The following is a 22250-nucleotide window of genomic DNA, read 5'->3' on the forward strand; positions in this document are numbered from 1 at the left end:
GTTCTCAATATTCATTGGAAGGACTGATGCTGAAGCTGAAACTCCAAAAGTTTGGCCACCTGATGCGAAGCACTGACTCATCTGAAAAGACCCTGATGCTGGGAAAGACTGGAAGGTAGGAGAAGGGGATGACAGAGGATGAGATGGTTGGATGGCATCACCGTCAATGGACGAGTTTGAGTAAACTCCGGGAGTTGGTACTGGACAGGGAGGCCTGGCATGCTGCAGTCCATGGGGTTGCAAAGAGTCGGGACACGACTGAATGACTGATCTGACGGAAATTTATACTAAAAATAACCTATTACCAGTGAAAATTTTGTGGAGACAAATTGTTTCATTCAGTGAACATACCACTGCACCCCACCCTCCACACCTCCGGTTTGTGTAGGTCATTGAATTAAGTGCTATAGATGGAACAAAAAAAGGCCTTATTGCCAAGCTGTTCATTAACAGAGACTCAGATACACTTCACATGAACTGTAATGGAGGTAAGTACTCCAGGAAAGGAGGCAGGCCAACTCAACAAGTCATTCTCCAAAGCCAGTTTACTGGAAGTTCATTTGTCAGATGATCAGAGAATGGGAGAAGGCCATGGCAACCCACTCCAGTACTTTTGACTGGAAAATCCCATGGATGGAGCCTGGTAGGCTGAAGTCCATAGGGTTGCTAAGAGTCAGACACAACTGAGTGACTTCACTTTCACTTTTCACTTTCACGCACTGGAGAAGGAAATGACAACCCACTCCAGTGTTCTTGTCTGGAGAATCCCAGGGACGGGGGAATCTGGTGGGCTTCGGTCTATGGGGTCGCCCAGAGTCAGACACAAGCGACTTAGCAGCAGCAGCAGAGAAAATGGCCAATTCACAGAATTTTCCATGTACTAATAAATCTTTTATGGGCTTCCCTGGGCTTATCTTTTTTCAGATGGTAAAGAATCTGCCTGCAATGTGGGAGACCAGGGTTCAATCCCTGGGTTGGGAAGACCCCCTGGAGAAGGGAATGACTATCCACTCCAGTGGAATGCCTAGAGAATTCCATGGGCAGAGGAGCCTGGTATGCTACAGTCCATGCTCTTTCATTACAGCAAACGTGCTTACAATGCACAGAGAATGTATATTCTGGTGAGCTCAGTCTTTGGAACACAGATCTCATAGGACTCCCCTTCCTGGGGGCAATAATTAGGATTAATATTATGACTGTTCTCTACATAAAGTCTAAGCCCTGTCCTTTCCCAAAAGACAAATGTGCCTTGAATGAAGTAGTGATCACAGGCCATAATGGTCCACCATTCCCATTCCAAGGAGAAAAACAACGCCAGGTTGGGTCCACCAAGCTTGGCTATGGCTGTTCTCAAAGTGCCAAAAATCTGCAGCAGTCTGAGTTGCTTATAATGGAAAATGCTGGGTTTCAACAAAAAAAAGGGTAATAGATTAAAAACAACAATAAATATTTAAGAGATTTATTAAAGCATCTTATCTCAAAGATGGAAACACATACAAATTAGAAACATGCAACCATCATCTTCCACAGTCAAGTTAAAATGTTATATATTTTTCGTATTTTCATAGCTGAAAACTTCAGATCTTAAACTGAACTCATTCACCCTGAATATTTAATTCATTCTTCCTGAAAGTATCCAGGGCAGCAAATAACCAAAATGCAAACTATTATATAAAGAAAGTGCAAAGTTAAAAAAGAATATGTGTAGAGAATGCCCCCTTCCCACCCACCCCCAATCAAAGGCAAACAATGGCACTTTGCTCTTGCTTAACCTAGATTGTCTTCAAAAACTACTAAAATGTAACATACTTAACAACAAAATCTGACTTTTAATACTATCCAAAAAGCTTGTTAGTGTTTGAAAATAAATGCTTAAACAAAGGAAAATGAACTTTGTATCAAACAAGTATGATGAGCCCTGTGTTGCAGCATTCTGTAAAATGAACAAGACAAAAAGCTGGTATAGGGTTTATTGAAAAAGGCAGAATTTCTTCAGGCAGGTATGTAAGGAGGTGGTGGTTCTTTCTCAGGCATCTTCACTGCCATTTCATAGGTTGGCAAAACATACTGAAAAGAGACAAGAAAAAATTATATTGGACTTAATTCTCCTTTAAATTTCTACCTTAATAACTGTTTTCAGATTTAATACCTTAAATAGGGGTATACCAACCCACAGAGGAGAGCTAAAGAAACTGTTAGCTAAGTACACCTGACTCTTCAGGATACCTGACCCTTAAGTAATGAGAACATTAGAGGTGCCAACACTGCACAGTCAGCCCTCCGTATCTGTGGTTCCACATCTATGGACTCAATGCAGACTGGGTAAGTATTGTAGTATTTACTACTGAGAAACATCTGTGTATTAGTGGACTCTCTAGTTAAAAGCCATGGTGTCCAAGGGTCAACTATAGTTCTTTGGAGTAGAGATAACTAATAACCTGGAGCTTTACCTGCAGGGGATGTGTCTGATCCAAGATCACTAGAGAGGATAACAGAAGAGGAAGTTAAGAAGGGAAGGCAGAGACAATTTTGCTTCTGAACAGACCCTGAGGCCACCAGGATACCCTGATAGGCAGTATGTACTGCCCTCCCCTAGCTCCACTGTGACTGATAAAGCAGCCAGGCCAAGTCACCTCAAGAATGGAGGATCTCGGTGAAGGGCCCGCTGAACCCTGCTACAGGAACCCTCCAGTACGAGGCTGTATTTTATCAGAATCTATAGTCAAAGCATCAAGCACTTGTATCGCCTGCTCTAAGGTGAAGGGCATACCTAGGTAAAGAGTGGCATTTTTAAGCTAAGTGACTCCAACGTGACAGGCTGACGCTACATGGGCCATATACACTCTACATGCTGGAAGCCTGGAAGACAGTACAGCAGCAACTAGAGGGTCTAAGAAGGAGGCCTCCCAACAGACTCACGGAACGTACTGCATTCTTCTCCCTACAGGAAAGTCAGCTTCCCCTTTGGATCCTATGGATGTTTTTGGAAAACACCACAAGCTTCAGCTGATGGTACCCTATCCTCAGAAGTTCCAGAAACCAAGAGCCTGGCATCGCTCATACTGCTGTTCACTGACTGGTCTCCCCCTCAAAATGCAACACTTGGAGACTGATCATGAGTCAAAACTATTGGCCAGATGGAATGAGATGAGCAGTACAGAGTGTCTCCAGCTCACATACCCAGGATTCCAACTGGGAAATGCTGAAACTTGCAGATTTAAGCTATTCGTGCCCTAAACCACAGTTACAGCACTGAAGAGAAAATCAAGGTTCAGATTATTCTTTTGGGAATTCTCAATAATGGCTAGTGAAGCTTTAATATCATAAAAGATCATTCACCTGTGGAGGCGCCTCAAAGGCTGGGTACACAGCAATCTCCGGCATGTTTCTGTTGTTGATGTATTTATAACAGTTCCAAACACAGTTAATCAGATAAGCCTAAAGGAATACAAACAAAATTTACATATACACCAAACTCAACTGTATGTAAAATTATAGTTTTAATGCGGCTGCACTGTGAAGCCACTGGCAGCGATTGCCTTTTTCTTCTTTTAAGGCTTCCCAGGTGGCTCTACTGGTATAGAACCTGCCTGCCAGTGCAGGAGATGTAAAAGACCCAGGTTCGATCCCTGGGTTGGGACGATCCCCTGGAGAAGGAAATGGCAACCCACTCCAGTATTCTTGTCTGAAAAATTCCATGGACAGAGGAGCCTAGGGGGCTATAGTCCATAGGGTTGAACAGAGTGAGACACAACTGAGCAACTAACTTTATTTTTTAACTTATAAATTTAATTTAAATTTACCTGCTCTAAAATTAAGGAGTCTTATAATGCTCTCCCTGCATTTTCTCCAGAGAAGGGAACCAGCATCCACTTGGACCAAGTACAGGCCAGGAGTTTTCCCTACGTGCCCTCACTTAAATGTCACAAGCTTTATTACCACTATTTTACAGAGAAACCCAAGTCTGGGATTCCAATTCACGTGTGATAACCACGATGCTGCAGAAGGAATTCTATTTCTGAACTTTGGGAATTTTAAGAGATTTTCAATCCCAACCATGAACCATGTCCAAAAACATGATGTTCCTAGACAAGAAGAATCCTGGTTATCTCCAACCACTGCCTAAAAAGGACAGAAGACATTCCCTGGAGCTATCTCTACCATATTAGAATAAGGAGAGCTATGAGGAGACACGGGCAACAAGAAGGTCTGGAAGGACACTCTCACAATCCAAATGCCCCCCTTCCCCACCAAATAGTCGGTAACTCACCTTAAAAATGATGAACAAGGCAAAGAACACAAGAACAATGAACAAGAGGCAGCTGGAGTCCAATGCCAGGAGGTCATCTTTATAGGGAAAATCAGGCTATAAAAAAAAGGCAGGGACAAATAGGCAGAGCAGAAGGGAGTTTTAGAGCCCTCAAGCAGAGTGCCTTGCACACAGGAAGCAATCAATATAAATGTTTTTTCGAATGAACGAACAATAAGTTTGCAGTATGCAAAATGGACTCTCTACAGTAGGTTTCAATAAAATTCCTACAAGACGCATTTTTGAAATTAATTTTCATTTATCTGGATCCCACACCTCCATCCACCAGACCTTATTTCGGGCCACAGCATTCCCCGTCCCTCCATCCCACAGCATTAACCTCTGCTCACTGCCTGCTGTCACGAGACAGCCCTACTTTATTATTACAAATAAGATCTTCATGTCTTGATTCCCCAAATACATGGTTTGCTCCTTGGAGAGAAGGAAGTTATGTTTATACACCATACACCAACAGTTTGCCTAGAATAGAGTGAAGAATACAGGAGGCACTCACATATTTGCTACAGAGAGAAGGTACTGTCTTTGACAGTGCCAATGAGTGCCAATGAGCACAACTCCAACGACTGCCAAACACAGTCCAATTATTTATTTACTTTTCATACACCCAAAAGTTGAACTACTTCTGAAGTTCTATGATATCCATCTTTAGGGACTTTTAATATTTCATTATTCACATGGTATGTAAGAAGATATTCTATTTTCATCTTTTTGGTTTCAATATGGTCAGTAACAGTAGTAATGATACTTTAAAACGCTTAAAAATAAATAAATAAAACATAGTAGATTAAATAAAAATAGTACCCAAAAGGTGATTTTGGTTTTCAACAAAAGAAAAATTTTTTTAAGTTTTATTAGCATACACACTTACTAACTGATCCAGATATTCTTTGATTCTTGGCAAATAAGTCAGAGAACTGATAGCAACCAGGCAGCTGAGAACAAAGTCAAAAAGCCGGTAACAGAAGAACGGAATCAGCCAACCCACTTGATACTGAAGGAAAAAATAACCACAACATCACATCACATATACGGAATGACTAAGGACCACGCAGTGAAGTCAAAACTCGAAAAGTATAGAATACTTACAGAAATTGCTCCGTATACCAGCATTGAACTGATTATAAACATAAGAACAGAGACGGCAAAAAGAACACAGGCATTATCTATGAAAACAGAAGCAAAAATCTAATTAAGCTACTTATATAACAAAAAGCATAAGACTCTTTATGACAAAATGTTATTAAGTAATGAAGCTTATGAAATTCATGCCTTTGCTCTTTCTTATTTGTTAAACTGCTACGACTCATGGCCACTGATTTAGGACAGCACGTGAACCTGGTACTCTGCCAGAGACAGATCCCTGCCCAGGGTCTAAGTTTTGAATATGGGCAAACAGATAATTATGATGCAATGTGGCAAGTGCTACAACAGAAGCAAAAAAACAATTAGTTTTGCCTTTAGCATCAGGGAAAAAATATAAATGAAATAACACAAGTTGAGTCTTGTGAGATAAGCAGGGTTCAGCTGGAGCAAAAGGCTGGTATTTGTTTAAACGCGTAGTTGTACAGACACCCCCTCTTGCCTAAGATAAAATAAATCACCTGAAAGTCAAGTTCTCCCTCAATGCCCCTTTCCCACCTCAACACCCAAACTCCCTGCGCCAAATCCCTTCACCGTGGCTTCTCTGCTACATCCAGGTCTATTTTCTTCTCTGGTCCTCAATCCGTCCTTGAGTTGCTGCCTTTCTCTACATTAATCCACGTCCACTAAACTTTTTCACAAAGTGCTCATGTAATCTCAAACAAAACAAACCAAAAAGCACCCACACTTGACCTGATGAGCTTCTTAGCACTGTAAGAGTCTAAAGTTGATTCTCTGGCTCTGGCTAGATATCAAGAACCAGAAAGGCACTAATAACGAATGATTAGACTACCTGCTCAGTGTTCGCACTAGTGGGTAAGTGTTACGTATCACTGTGTCACTTGGCAATACAAACAGCATCAGTATCTGGCACCGAACTAAGAAGAGCTCTCTAAATTTTCCTAGAGGATATAGGACAACTAAATGTTAAAGACTTAAAGAACTTCCCTGCTGCAGCACACAATGGTTCTCAAAGGGAAGAATTCAGATATAAACAAACTTGAAAGCAAAATGTGTAATTCAAACAATTAGCTTTCAAAAATCCGTTACTGGAAGACTACGAGTTGATTTAAACTTCTTGAAATACTGAAATAATTAAAGTGAAGCTCAAGGTCTTCCACTGGAGCAACAAAGAGCAAAACCGAGGAGAGATGGAGTGGTGGGTGCAAAACACATTTAATGCCAGGAACAAGGGATACTCCAGTAGATGTGAATCAATAAAGCAAGCAAAACATGAGGGACTCAATGCCCAAAGAACCTCAGATTTGCACCATATTCAGAACCTCCTCTGGGAGATCCCAAGTGTTTACCCATCTCCCAGGTGTGTATGCTATGCTATGCTATGCTAAGCTAAGTCACTTCAGTCGTGTCCAACTCTGTGCGACCCCATAGATGGCAGCCCACCAGGCTCCCCGTCCCTGGGATTCTCCAGGCAAGAACACTGGAGTGGGTTGCCATTTCCTCCTCCAATGCATGAAAGTGAAAAGTGAAAGTGAAGTCGCTCAGTCGTGTCCGACTCTTCGCGACCCCAGGTAAGTATAAGTAATGATAAATTCCTATTTGAAAAACAGTTTGCATATGCTGCAGTATAAACTGAGTGTTACAGCCTGTTTGGCTGATTAAAAATAATTAATCACAAACTTCATTTTTTAAAAAATTGGTTATCAGGCCAGTGATCAGAAATTAACTTACCTTTGCAACACTGGGTCTGTGGGAAGGTCAAATTTTACCTTCCAAAGAAATACCAACTACTGTATCACCAAGAACTATGTATTTTTATATTTGCTTACATTCATTGGAAGGACTGATGCTGAAGCTGAAACTCCAATACTTTGGCTACCTGATACGAAGAACTGACTCATCTGAAAGACCCTGATGTTGGGAAAGATTGAAGGTGGGAGGAGAAGGGGACGACAGAGGATGGGATGGTTGGATGGCATCACCAACTTGATGGACATAAGTTTGAGTAAGCTCCGGGAGTTGGTGATGGACAGGGAAGCCTGGCGTGCTGCAGTCCATGGGGTCACAAAGAGTCGGACACAACTGAGTGACTGAACTGAACTGAGGGCTTCAGTAGAATATGGTCAACAAAGATATAATGAATAATGTGATTTTCTATGCAGCAGCGACAGCACTCATGCAACACACAATAAACTTGAGACTAAAGAGCCAGTTGCACAGACCTACAAAAATCTCAGTAACCATAAATCTTTTCTACACCTCAATTTTAAGAGCAATATACATGACAAAGGAAAATGCTGACATTAGCAGATTCAGTAAAATTTTACAGCCTAAAGTTTATAAATACAAAAAAAATATCAACATCAGAAGCTAACATTTATTGTTCTATTCTGGTTTTTAATTAAAAACAGATTTATTCAGGAAAAAAAAAAATCAAATGCCAGAAGGAATGTTTCCATATATTCTTGCTATTTCTGTTATCAATTTGACAACAAAATTAAAAGATTATATATGTTTGAAAGTAAAACTAGGACACTCATGTAAAAACAAAACAAAAACACTTTAAAAAACACAATATGAACAACTGTTAGTGTCATCATACTATAATGTATTATTGATGGCCACAAAACTCTACCTGCTGTAAGAAATAGGTTAGGCCTGAGGACAGTAATCATTTGAATTAATAACCATTAAAAAAAAAAAAAAAAAACTTCATTAACAGATAAGAGAGGATCATAATGTAAAAATGTGTAGAGTTTATAACAAAAGCTAATCTAAAAATATAATTAAGATCCTGTAATATTACAAATATAAAACACATGTGAACTGGGAACATTTTTCTGAAGAAACTGTTCACACCGAAAAGTCTGAAGCATAATTTTCTATTCAAATATTAAATTTTTAACATAAAATTAAACTTGCATTTTAGAGAAAGATAAATAATAAAAATACTATTGGGAACAAATAATTTTAAAAAAGTAATTTCCATGAATGTTCTAGGAATACTCTAAATAAAGTCCAATGTCAAATCTTCATCTAAACAATAAAAATATATTAAGAATTGAGACCCTGAGCAAAAGATACCACCAAATATTCAAATAATTCGTATTCTATATTTTACTGTAGGATTGTGCTCCATGAGCAAATGTCTCATTCTCTACTACACTTACCAGCTGACCCTCAAAGACTCAGTCTTCTAATTTCTTCTCCCCTCCTCTTTCCACAGTATTTCAATGCGGACAATGCATATTTCTCAGAAATCTCCTAGCAGTCCACTAGATCTTCTGGCTACAAATGCTCAAATTTAATTCTGAGTATTTTTGAAAAGCCTGCAAACACATTTCGTGCCTCAGCAAGTATAACAACAATCAATCCTCTACCTAACAGGTGTGTGTGTGTGATTAGCAGGCTAAAGTTTCAACCAAAAACATACCAGCCATTCTCTCAGACGAATAGTAATTGCCAATGACTTCATACTGAATGTTGACAGCTGGCATTGAGTTTGGGTGTGTTACCTCCACAGTCAGCAGAATTGCCATCAACAGGTTGACCACCTATGAAAGATAACATTTTATCGACTATATTATTAATCAGGAAGCAGTCCCCAACACAATCTTCAGACGTCCTCTGTTTAACTAACATCTTCCCTGAAGTAATAAAGACATAAAACGGGGACTACCTGTGAGATAAAATACACAATATGACTTTAAGAATACTTTAAATATTTCATAAAGTATAAACTTAATCATTTCAGAGAAAAGATGTTGGACTGATCCTATATTAATAAAACAGAATAAAAAGACACCAAAATGAAAAATGAGAGATCACAAATTGCTCATTTGAGTCACATATTTATTCATACTCCTATCTCAGAATTTCTGGATTTGAAGAAGCTGATCTATCAGATAAATATAATTTCCATGTCTAGCTATGTTAATGATCCATCAGGTAAGTCTAAGGCCTCTCCACAGTATCTCCTGTACAGTGGTAAGGAATTATTTCCTCTTGAGCTACACTCAAATGCTTAAAAAGACTTTGACTACATCACTTAACTTCCGCCTGCTGGTCTTAGTCTATGGTTTGAGATATTTTGTTATCCCTTCTGAATAAGTACTCCTCTAACACCTCAGTTCAGTTCAGTCGCTCAATCGTGTCCAACTCTTTGTGACCCCATGGACTGCAGCACGCCAGGCTTCCCTGTCCATCACGAAATCCCAAAGCTTGCTCAAACTCACATCTATCGAGTCAGTGATGCCATCCAACCATCTTGTCCTCTGTCGTCCCCTTCTCCTCCCGCCTTCAGTCTTTCCCAGCATCAGGTCTTTGCCAGTGAGTCAGTTCTTCAAATCAGGTGGCCAAAGTATTGGGAGTTTCAGCTTCAGCATCAGTCCTTCCAATGACTATTCAGGACTGATTTCCTGTAGGATCCAGGTTGGATCTCCCTGCAGTCCAAGGGACTCTCAAGAGTCTTCTCCAACACCACAGTTCAAAAGCATCAATTCTTCGGCACTCAGCTTTCTTTATAGTCCAACTCTTACATCCATACATGACTACTGGAAAAACCATAGCTTTGACTAGATGGACCTTTGTCAGCAAAGTAATGTCCCTGCTTTTTAATATGCTACTAGGTTGATCACAGCTTTTCTTCCAAGGAGCAAGTGTCTTTTAATTTCATGACTGCAGTCACCATCTGCAGTGATTTTGGAGCCCCCCAAAATAAAGCCTCTCACTGTTTCCATTGTTTCCCCATCTATTTGCCATGAAGAGATGGGACTGGATGCCATGATCTTAGTTTTCTGAATGCCAAGTTTTAAGCCAACTTTGCTCAACAAACTAGTAAAATGAGAGAAGAGCAATCTGATCACAGCACATCAGAATCTCAGTTCCCACATCCTAACTAACAAATTTCAATCAACGTGTCTGAAACAAATTTCAATTAACACAGTCTGGTTCTTTTATGCACTGGCTGCATAAATCTTTTAAATGTCACATGCTGCTGCTGCTGCTAAGTCGCTTCAGTCGTGTCCGACTCTATGTGACCCCACGGACGGCAGCCCACCAGTCTCCCATCCCTGGGATTCTCCAGGCAAGAACACTGGAATGTCACATGAGTGACTTCCTAAAACTCCCAATTCTTTTTCACACTTGATCCTGCTAAGCTACCACCTATATCTACCTGTAGAGCTGGATTCAGGGCCTAAGTGTAAGCCCTTATACATTATCTGCAAATTTCATCTTATAACATTCTTGCATATCAATATTTTCTCCGTTTGAATTCTGACACCCTATGGATAGATTTACACTCTCTCAGCTTCCTGCATTTGAAAATATGATTATCATTTAATGAGATTCTCCACCTAAGTCACTAGCAAGAGAACAGGGCTGAGGACAAGCTGCCAGATAGAGGCTCTTCTCTTCCCATTGGTCAGCAGCTTTCAAATAAAGTCTTTATCTGGTCCAAAGTAACATCTAGAGACTTTGTCAAACATCTTGCTGAAATCCCATCACCAGTATCTGGTGAATTTCCCTGGTCTACCAGGGTGTAACTCCAATTCAAAAAGGAGATTCTTTATGCCTCTAGTTATTAGTGAATTACACAGTTATCCCAAGAGGCACCACTTCCTTTAAGTGCTCAAAACAACCCTGCTAATGATTTAAGAACTGGAGTAGGCTTCCCTATCTAAAGTCCACAGCATCTGCCTTCCTTCCCTTCGTGAACATGGGATACTTTCAAGGGACATCTGAGCTTCTTTATCAATAGTGTTTTAAACAATCTCTATCATGGAGCTCTCTCCTGTCCACCCTGAATGATAAATACGTTTATCAGCTAAAGGCATTTCACATTCTCGAAGACAAGCAGCCCAAGGTTTTTAAAAAAGATAAATGTCACAATACCTAATTCGGAATCAATTGAGATTTCTAAAGACACACTATAAATCAAGTAAATTTACGTATATTATTTGACTTTATTCTTCACAACAACCTTGTGAAGAAAGTATGACTTATGCTCATTTGCTGACGGTTAAACTAAGGTTCAGCAAAGTGAAATACCATGTGTTAAGCTCACTGAGGTGATAACAGGACAGAGTTAGGACACCAATCTGGTTCTTTTAAAAACATCTTTCTTCTTACTACTACAGGATCACTTACAACCATTCCTAAGCAACTCTTGTTTTGAGATCTTTCCAAAATAAACCATAAGCTAAGGCTACAAATAGCTGTGAAAAGAAGAGAAGTGAAAAGCAAAGGAGAAAAGGAAACTCTGAATGCAGAGTTCCAAAGAATAGCAAGAAGAGATAAGAAAGCCTTCCTCAGCGATCAATGCAAAGAAATAGAGGAAAACAACAGAATGGGAAAGACTAGAGATCTCTTCAAGAAAATTAGAGATATCAAGGGAACATTTCATGCAAAGATGGGCTCGAAAAAGGACAGAAATGGTATGGACCTAACAGAAGCAGAAGATATTAAGAAGAGGTGGCAAGAATACACAGAAGAACTGTACAAAAAAGATCTTCACGACCCAGATAATCACGATGGTGTGATCACTCACCTAGAGCCAGACATCCTGGAATGTGAAGTCAAGTGGGCCTTAGAAAGCATCACTACGAACAAAGCTAGTGGAGGTGATGGAATTTCAGTGGAGCTATTTCAAATCCTGAAAGATGATGCTGTGAAAGTGCTGCACTCAATATGCCAGCACATTTGGAAAACTCAGCAGTGGCCACAGGACTGGAAAAGGTCCGTTTTCATTCCAATCCCAAAGAAAGGCAATGCCAAAGAATGCTCAAACTACTGCACAATTGCACTCATCTCACATGCTAGTAAAGTAATGCTCAAAATTCTTCAAGTCGGGCTTCAGCAATACGTGAACCGTGAACTTCCTGATGTTCAAGCTAGTTTTAGAAAAGGCAGAGGAACCAGAGATCAAATTGCCAACATCTGCTGGATCATGGAAAAAACAAGAGAGTTCCAGAAAAACATCTATTTCTGCTTTATTGACTATGCCAAAGCCTTTGACTGTGCGGATCACAATAAACTGTGGAAAATTCTGAAAAAGATGGGAATACCAGACCACCTGACCGGCCTCTTGAGAAATCTGTATGCAGGTCAGGAAGCAACAGTTAGAACTGGACATGGAACAACAGACTGGTTCCAAATAGGAAAAGGAGTATGTCAAGGCTGTATATTGTTACCCTGCTTCTTTAACTTATATGCAGAGTACATCATGAGAAACGTTGGACTGGAACACAAGCTGGAATCAAGATTGCCGGGAGAAATATCAATAACCTCAGATATGCAGATGACACCACCCTTATGGCAGAAAAGAGAAGAGGAACTCAAAAGCCTCTTGATGAAAGTGAAAGAGGAGAGTGAAAAAGTTGTCTTGAAGCTCAACATTCAGAAAACGAAGATCATGGCATCTGGTCCCATCACTTCATGGGAAATAGATGGGTAAACAGTGGAAACAGTGTCAGACTTTATTTTTGGGGGCTCCAAAATCACTGCAGATGATGAATGCAGCCATGAAATAAAAAGACGCTTACTCCTTGGAAGGAAAGTTATGACCAACCTAGATAGCATATTCAAAAGCAGAGACATTACTTTGCCAACAAAGGTCCGGCTAGTCAAGGCTATGGTTTTTCCAGTGGTCATGTATGGATGTGAGAGTTGGACTGTGAAGAAGGCTGAGCGCCAAAGAATTGATGCTTTTGAACTGTGGTGTTGGAGAAGACTCTTGAGAGTCCCATGGACTGCAAGGAGATCCAACCAGTCCATTCTGAAGGAGATCAGCCCTGGGATATCTTTGGAAGGAATGATGCTAAAGCTGAAACTCCAGTACTTTGGCCACCTCATGCGAAGAGTTGACTCACTGGAAAAGACTCTGATGCTCGGAGGGATTGGGGGCAGGAGGAGAAGGGGACGCCAGAGGATGAGATGGCTGGATGGCATCACTGACTCGATAGATGTGAGTTTGAGTGAACTCCGGGAGTTGGTGATGGACAGGGAGGCCTGGCATGGGGTCGCAAAGAGTTGGACACGACTGAGCGACTGAACTGAACTGAAGGCCACAAAATGTTTGTTACTCTCTAAATACATTCAGGTACATGCTTTTTCCTTGCACTGCTCAAAAGCAAGGTATTCATCCTTCAACACTTGAAAGATCTTGTAAGAGACAATCATATTTTCAAGGTGACTCCCCAGTTGATAGCTGATGTTTTAACTGCCCATTTTTATTGCAGTGGGTTTTGGACAGGGTAGGTGGTTTATGAGCTAATATAATTAGGTGAATTAACTATTGAACATATATCTCTACTAAGACACCGTATATTCTGTGCATGGAAATCAGTTCAAAAACAATTCAGCAAACCCTTCTTTACTAAGCACAATACTGTCATAGTTTAAAAGCTCTGTACGGGAATGAAAAATATTTATGTGAAAAATAACATGCAAACTCAATTACTAAATGAAGGAAATGACACATCAAAAATATTCAGAAGTTTATTTTTCCTTTCTTAAATATTTGCATCACATATAGGATTTATAGAAATCTTTTCTTCTCTTTCATGGGTAAGTCACAGACTCACCCACTATTATCTTCTAGTATTAGTGACACTTCAAGTTTCTTTTCATTGTGAGTCATTCTCTGAATATTAAACAAAATAAATCATAGGTCTAATCAAAAGAAGCAAGAAATGATAAATTTCAGCACTATTTCATTACAAGCTCAAAGGATTTTTCAACTCTTCACTGATTAATTATATTTCATTAGCACCTCAATGTAACATTTTAAAGCACTCAACTGGAAAACTCATCCTGTGATCTTATTTTCACCCCTGAGCACCTATCCTATGCTCACAGACTCCATTCTATTTACTTCTGATTACCACTGGTATTTCTAAGTTCCATGCAGCATTTTTCAAAACATACATAAGATGAACTTTGTGATCTTGTAATATAAAATCTGAACAGAACAACTACATACAAACAACTCCAGCATATTTATTCCTGATTCATTTTTCCCTTTTACTGCATTCAGGAAAGAAAATTTGCAAAAATGTAATTAAAATAATGACTGACTTCTAAATCTAGTCACACGGAGTGGTACAGAATGCAGCCAATATGCACATATGTCAACAGCCAGGGCAATGGACACATCCATGCAGAAGGGGTACTGCATTTACTGGGATAAACAATATGGTCTGCGTTATAAGACTTTTACACACTTTATTTAAGTAAACAAACAATCACAAAGAACAGATGTGTCACATTTCACTTGTTTCAAAGGAGTAGGATCAGATCCTTGGAAGCACGCAGCCCCAGGAGAGTAATTCCTCTTTGCTTCTCATTTCACAGCCACACCCATCCTAGAAGATTCCTGAGGACTGGTTGTTTTTTTTTTTTTTCCCTTTAATCCTTATTCTTTAGTTTTCCCACAGTATATTCTGCCACAACCCAACTTATGCTCAGACTATAATTAGAACAATGTCTTAGGGCATCTTGATAAGGGTCTCAGGCAAGTCAGCAGACAGCTGTCATCAGATAAAAACCAAAACTGACTGTCTTTAAAAATGCTGTTAAATGTATATGTAGTTAAATGTACACATACAGTTGTTTACCCTTTTGTGCGGTTACGAATGAGATATTCCTACTATTTTTGGAGGAGACAATTCATTTAACAATGGTCTAATGAATACTTCAAATGCTCTAATAAGTTACTATTACACACACATTTTATAGAGAAAGGCATAGCATCTTTCTCCCTCAAAGAGGATATCATGTTGTAGGGAGAAAAATTCAAATGTGTAATTAGTATTTTTAATAAGCACACACAAGAGGTATGCAGCAATTCTTCCAGATAAACAGTGAGGAAACCAGCTTCTTCTGGCAGGGAAGCAAGGAAGCTTCGCCAAGGAAACTACTGAACTATTACAAAACTAACTGTAATTGGCAAAATGGCTGTTAGTACTTGAAGTTGTATAAGTAAAAGAAAGGCTTTTATACTATTTCACTATTTTTGTATATTTGAGATTTCTGTCAATGAAGTTTTTAAAAAGTCTGGGGAAACATACTAACTCTGAAATATAAATAAGCCATACTGATTTAAAGGAGTCAGGAGTGAGGACTGGGAAGGAATACAGCTTGAGGAGCCTGTCTTCACTTCTTCCCTAGCTACCTCACTTTTAGACTGTTTATGGTGAAGATATTCATAAAAAATTAGCCATATATTATTACACCTTTCCAAGACCTACAATTTTAACCAGTGCTCTAAATGCCTTCTTGTAGTACACCATCAACCATGAAGGAGGACACTGCTGCTGTAGACTTTAAAGCTCATTTTCAACCATTCAATAAACATCTGAACTTATATCTCCTTCGATTGCCAGGATCCCAAAGCCACACTTCTGAACATCACCAACAATACTATAATCGACAAAACCAATGGCCTTTTCCAACCTAAGAAAATGTTGTTTAAAAATCATCTGGCTTCAAATTTTTCACTAAATGATAGAAAAAACAATTTATGAACACCAGACTTTAATCTGGAACTCATTCTGAAATTCCCTATTATTTAAACTAAGCATTAAGCTAAACATGCTTCTTTAAATCTAAATGCCAAAGGCTAGCATTTCAGGGCTGGTACATATAGTAACTGACTCTGGCTTCTCTGTGTCTTCTGCACTATTTACTACCATATAATTAACCCTTTGGAGAAGGAAATGGCAACCCACTCCAGTATTCTTGCCTGGAGAATCCCATGGACGGAGGAGCCTGGTGGGCTACAGTCCACGGGGTTGCAAAGAGTCGGACACAACTGAGCGACTTCACTTCACTAATTAACCCTTTGGTACACAGTGTGCAATCACCTAACATGACCTCAGCAGAAGCAGATGCTAGAAAGCAGTGACACTGTATCCAACAGAAAGTTACTGCTACAGCATCTGCAACCAACAGGAGCTTGAGGACTGCACCCAAGGTTCTAAACAGCACCGGGCAACCTCAAGGAGAATCATAAATATTCTCCCACCTGGAATATAGGAAGAAGAATATCCTGACAAGGTACTTGGACTTCACTCACTCTTAGTAAAGAAGCTTCTGGCAAAAAAAAAAACAAAAGTGCTCTGTTTGGACAAGTCCTCTTTGTGTCTTGGTGGTCTTGGTTTTTAAATGTTGTCTCCCCAACTAGGCAGAAATTATGTCTTTATGTTGCCAGGATCCCGAAGCCACAGTTTTGAACATCACCAGCAATACTATAATCAACAAAACCAATGGCCTTTTTGAACCCTTAACCTAATTTGAATCTGTTATTACTGATTAGCTTCTCGTTCCTTGACACTGCACTTTCATATCTTTGCTCCAAACTTCATTGCTATGCCATCAGTATCTTAAGGGCAGATGCCACGGTCAAGATAAGAAAACACTTGAGAGCCTCTGTGTAGCAGCTGATAGGAAGACAAAAGATGAGTAACACACGTCCCTGTAACTTCGTTTCTATGTGCACCACAGCCATTTGCACTGTAGATGAGCAACAGATCTCTTAAAGCAGATGAACTGATGTAAGCAGCATTTTATATTCCATGAACTAGAAAAATTCATGCAAAGAAAGAATAGTTTATGGGATCTTTTTATGAAACTAAAAGCATGGAAAAACAGAGCTCTGTGCAAAATGTTTTCACATCAAGTCCCTCCAGTGGGAAACAGATGTAAAACTCCCTGTTCCCTATTTTGAGAGAATAAATGCCCTTACTAAAATCCTTCTCTCTGCATTTTGAGTTTCATGGTTTATAACTCCCATTTTTGCTTGCTATTCCTTTCTTTTTTATGAACAGAGTCCAGAGCATCAAAAAAATACCTGCCTTGGAAAGAAACACAGCCAATTACATTCAGATGGCTGAAACTGAGATGGTGCTTATTTTCTTTTCAAGGAGTTAGAAATCCTTTGTTCTGTGAATGGAGGGAAGGATCTGAGAAGAAACAGGAAGATTAAGTTTGCATGGAAGAGTCCCAGGTTGCTGGACTCTTTCTCAATTAAGTAAAAGGGAAGGTCATCTTCCAGGGATGGGGGAAACAGGGCTGAATAAGAGGCTTGAGGACCCTAAAGATCTGAATTATTCATTTAGGGAAGGCAGAGCTAAGGACAAACAAAAGAAACATAAGACCCAGCCCTTTAAAAAAATGAAGAACAAAATTAGAAATATAATGCATGTCCAGTATTACAAATCAGTTAAAATACAAAAGGGGTGAGGGTCTTTGTGGGGAAAGGTGACATAATTATAGCAATGTTTCTGAAGATAAAAGTAGAGGAAATATTAAAATAAGCTTAGAAATAAGCAAATAAGCCCACCCATTCAAGTTTTGTTTTTAATGCACATTAATGAAGCAAGATGAGTAAAAAAAAAAAAAAATGTAAATAAGGAGTAACGTGGAGTTCAGGTCCCCTGTGAGTGGGCATGAAACTATATCTGCCTAACTGAAGATGATTCTCATCAGCTGTTTACCAAACAGTAATAATTTCAATGGAACCTCTGGGTTCAGAAGAAATGAGAACAGAAAAAGGCAAAAAAAAAAAAAAAAATCTGATAAAGTTCTTCCTTTTTTGCAGTTCACAAAGTTATCAGAAACTGCATTATCACTTATGCCACAACCTCTCAAAACAAAAACAAATAAAAACTTTAAAAATCACAAAGTCATTAGCGAAGATGACCAAGCCGACAATATGAGTAGTTTTTCAAAACTTCTGTGAAGTCATCATAACCCCAGACTACCTAAATGGAATCTTGTATTTACAAATCATGAGCTTTAGTGAAAATGAATAGTAGTGGAGATGGTGCTAAGAAATCACAACAGCATTGCTAGTGAACCACCAATCAGTAACACTGTCAACCTGGTTATGACACAGAATCACACAAATCCTGCCCCCACCCCCCGGGGAACGTTAGCACGTTACCAAAACACAGCAGGTTCTAGACAAAGGTCTCAAAAACCTGAATGGGTCTGTGGTGAAAAGCTTCTCACCAGCGGGCAGGAGAAAACCTACTGCATTTGGAAAAAGGCAGATAGTAAGTAAATACTGGCCAAAGGTATTACCTCCAAGAGAATTTCCAGACTCTCAACAGAGACCTGTCTGCCTACATCCCAAACACACTGTAACAAATAAGCTCCAGAAACAAGAGACAACTGTGTTAAACTGGATCTCTTGCCTTCCCTTCAGGTAAAACAATAATGTTTAAAACCAGGCTGCATCTCGGAAGGTGCGTTCCTAATTCTTTCCTTTAGGGGGGTAAAAAGAAAAAACTCCCAGGAAGCACTGACGGAGGGTGGGGAGGTGGGGGGCAGTTCCTTCAGATCACGGAAGCACACATAAAGATCCCGCAGCCTGGTCATTTCCAGAACTGACCACACCAAAGTCGAGCTCTCTCCTCCCGCAGGCCCCCTCCACACTAGGCCGCAACGCCTGTGCCTTCCCCAACCCCCACTTTTCTCCTCTTATTCTCGCCTAAAAAAACCCCCACAATTTCCCTGGTCCCTCCCACCCCCACTCCGATTCCCAGACACAAGTCTCCCCCCTCCAAACTTAAGAGGCCACTAAAAAGAAGGTTCCCGAGGCCTTCCCGCCCCATTCCCTCCCAGTGGATCCTCCCGGTCAAATATGAGTCTCTCCCGCTTCCCCCTCCGGCGTATCCTCCCCCCACCATGGCCCCTTCCCTCCCTCCTCGCCCGCCCTTACCATGTACCAGGTCCCCAGGATGATCGTCCCGGTGCGAACATGGCAACAGCCGCAGCACCGGGTGCTGTAGAACCGGTCGCTGCGGCTCCGCTTGAAAGTCATGGACACCATCAGGAACCTCGAGGGCCTCTTTCTTGGCCGGGCCCCTAACAAACGCCTTCCGCCCAGCGGTTGAAGACGGAGAGCTCCGTCACTGAGGTCAAACCAAACGACGCGTCTTCAAGACCGCCCCCCTGCCAGGGCCCCCAAGCCAAGAGCCTTCGCACCTGCGCACTGAGGGCAAAGCGCTGTTCCCGCGAGAGCTCGATTTACGCTTTTCCTCGCCTTCCTCGCACTCAGGCCAATGGAAGAACGGGAAGCTAGGCGGAAGCGGGTTTTGATTGGAAAAGCCTGAAGATTGACAGGATCTCACACCCAATCAGAGCCGCAACTCGCCTCGGCGCTAATAGATTCCCCTCCTCTTACTAGACGGCGAGGGCTGGTTCCTGGGCTTAGGGTAGTTCGGGTTGGAGAGGGAGCCTGGTAATTCACCCTCCCCGAAGTGAAAGCGAGGAGGTGAGAGGCATTTAATGGGAAAAAAGAAAGTCTAGATGGAGTAGGTGGAAGAAACCGGGCAGGGAGGACTTGTCTGAGTGAATCTGCCACGTACAGCTCGAACGCATCACGGGACCGCGGCTGCTCACGTGACCTTTGCGTCATAGCTCAATTATGGGGCTGGCCAGGAGAGGTGCCTGTGGAGAAGGGGGTGGGGCTAAACCCTGCTCTGGGGCCCTCCTGGCTGCGTAAGTTGAACTTTATTTAGAGGGATCAAATGTTAGCCTACCCCTTTGTCTCTCTTTGACACCTCTTTGTTGGGAGCAAAGAAATACCATGCTACTCTGCCAGAGAAGAAAAGAATTGAAGAAAACATAAGGCAGAACTGTTGAGCTGCTGGGTGTTTACAGATAGAGTGACTTTTATAAGGAAAAATTGTGAAACATAATGAAATGCACTGAGGTTCCTGGGTGTCTTCCATGAAAAACAAGCCATAGTCTGGCTCACCTTTCTGGGTATTCTGAATCTAGGGGAGCTCTCCATTTTTGTGCAGTCAAGTATGGCAAGAGAGCATAATTGTCATTTAAGTAAACAGAGGCTATTGTGGCGGTGAAGTGCGGCCCTCAAACCAAGTGTGGCCTTTGCAGCCACAACCAGTGATGCAGGATTCAGGATGGAGGAAAATAAGCTATTGGGCTTAGATGTAAGGGAGTAGTTTTAGTAAGTCCAGACTCTTGCATCTTCCCATACATGGAAAAACACTTAATTCATTGGCCTGGGCTATCTGATCTATCTTTAACTAGCAGTAATCTATTGGTGTTCTGCTATCAGTGATTCCCGCCGCCCCCTACCCCCTCCCTCAAAAAAAAAAAAACAAACCCCTGTGTATCTTGGCTCCTCCGTTTGCATTTTGGAAAAGGCCCTCAGAGCTGTCTGAGAGAATGTCTCCTGGGCTTCAATCCTCAGCTAAGTCCAACAAATAAAAGATAATTCTCAGCTTTTAGGTTGTGTGTATTTTTCTCAAGCAACATCTATTCAACTCTAAATGTTTTTAACTGATAGCAAGAGAAACTCTTGTCCTTTAAACTTCATATTGAATCCCCCTCCTTGGAAAAAATATTTGTAAATTCATTTCCCAATCCTGATTTGAATGATGTAAGTGGGTACTTTACATTGTCCTTTAAACCGACTCTATAAAATTTCACTGATCCCCTCGTTAATGAGTAAATAAAATGTTTTACACTGTTCATTTTTTGTCTGTATGAGACTTAGGACTTTTATCTTTTTATGAAAAGATGTTTTATTCTTCGGAAAATACACTTCCTTTTAGGAAACAGAAATGCCTTCCCTTCTGCCTTTCTTAGCTGAAAACCACAGTAAATTTAGTGTAAAGTTTATTACATGGGCAAGGTTTCAATGAACACTGCCTGAAATTATTTATTGATTTGTTGATTATTTATTTCCCTCACTAAATATAAATTCTAGAAGAGCAGAGGCTTGTTTACTTCTGCGACACTGAAAGCATTGTCTGCAGACAATTATCCTAGTTCGGATAATACTCTCAAACTCTCGGAGGCCATACTAAAGCCAAGCTACAGTGAAGAATGGAATGCAGCGGTAGCAATTTAACTCAGAATAAATTATGACATTTCTCCACTTACTAAGGAGTAATAATAATTCCACATGCTCCAAAAAAAAAAAAAATTCCATAACCCTAACTGTGTTCTATGCATGGATTTAATCACTTTTTTTTCAATCATTTCATCCTTAAAACCAGTGGTCCTCAACCTTTTTGGCACCAGGGACAGGTTTTGTGAAGGAAATATTTCCAGAGACCAATAGTGCAGAGGTGAGGGGGTGGTTTTGGGATGATTCACATGCATATTTCAGAGAAGGCAATGGCACCCCACTCCAGTGTTCTTGCCTGGAGAATCCCAGGGATGGGGGAACCTGGTGGGCTGCCATCTATGGGGTCTCACAGAGTCGGACACGACTGAAGCAACTTAGCAGCAGCAGCAATCGCATATTTATTGTGCACTTTACTTCTATTATTGTTAACATTGTGATATATAATGAAATAACTGTACAACTCACCATAATTCAGAATCAGTGGTGGGAGCCCTGAGTTTCTTTTCCTGCAACTAGATGCTCCCATCTGGGGATAATGGGAGACAGTGACACCCAAAGTGTATTGCTCAAGTCCAGTCTACTCCATAATCTTGTTTTGGTTGCTGTTACTGCACATAACCCAGGCTCAGAAAGATGCATGCATGCATACTAAGTCATTTCAGTCATGCCCGACTCTGTGTGACTCTATGGACTGTAGCCCACCAGGTTCCTCTGTCCCTGGAATTCTCCAGGCAAGAATACTGGAGTACGTTGCCATGGCAACCCACTCCGGTACTCTTGCCTGGAAAATCCCATGGACGGAGGAGCCTGGTAGGCTGCAGTCCATGGGGCCGAAAAGAGTCGGACACGACTGAGCGACTTCACTTTCACTTTCCACTTTCACACATCAGAGAAGGAAATGGCAACCCACTCCAGTGTTCTTGCCTGGAG

General features: G+C 40.8%; 1 protein-coding gene across 1 annotated transcript; it reads right to left on the reverse strand.

Annotated features, from left to right (window-relative positions):
- Window positions 1–1445: 1445 nt before the first annotated feature.
- On the reverse strand, window positions 1446–19432 carry LAPTM4A (lysosomal protein transmembrane 4 alpha). Its single transcript, XM_086325646.1, has 7 exons — window positions 19158–19432; window positions 8865–8985; window positions 5417–5493; window positions 5199–5321; window positions 4271–4366; window positions 3340–3438; window positions 1446–2067 (listed from the first exon to the last, which is right to left on the reverse strand). Exons 1-7 carry the CDS (start codon window positions 19266–19268, stop codon window positions 1993–1995), a joined length of 702 nt encoding a protein of 233 aa, XP_086181772.1. The 5' UTR covers window positions 19269–19432; the 3' UTR covers window positions 1446–1992.
- Between the last annotated feature and the right edge of the window lie 2818 nt (window positions 19433–22250).

This window comes from Bos grunniens, chromosome 11 (genome assembly GCF_055505025.1).
Source record: "Bos grunniens cultivar Pamir isolate PY7600 chromosome 11, Bosgru_T2T1.0, whole genome shotgun sequence".
Taxonomy (NCBI): domain Eukaryota; kingdom Metazoa; phylum Chordata; class Mammalia; order Artiodactyla; family Bovidae; genus Bos; species Bos grunniens.

What these genes read in the sequence shown, in the direction of transcription:
- LAPTM4A (XM_086325646.1), bottom strand. Translation starts at nt 19,268, where the DNA reads ATGGTGTCCATGACTTTCAAGCGGAGCCGCAGCGACCGGTTCTACAGC. An exon ending in TTCGTCTGAGAGAATGGCTG is followed by an intron (nt 5,494 to 8,864) that starts GTATGTTTTTGG and finishes CTGTTTTCATAG; the next exon opens with ATAATGCCTGTGTTCTTTTT. An exon ending in AAGAATATCTGGATCAGTTA is followed by an intron (nt 4,367 to 5,198) that starts GTAAGTGTGTAT and finishes TTTTTTTTATAG; the next exon opens with CCTGATTTTCCCTATAAAGA.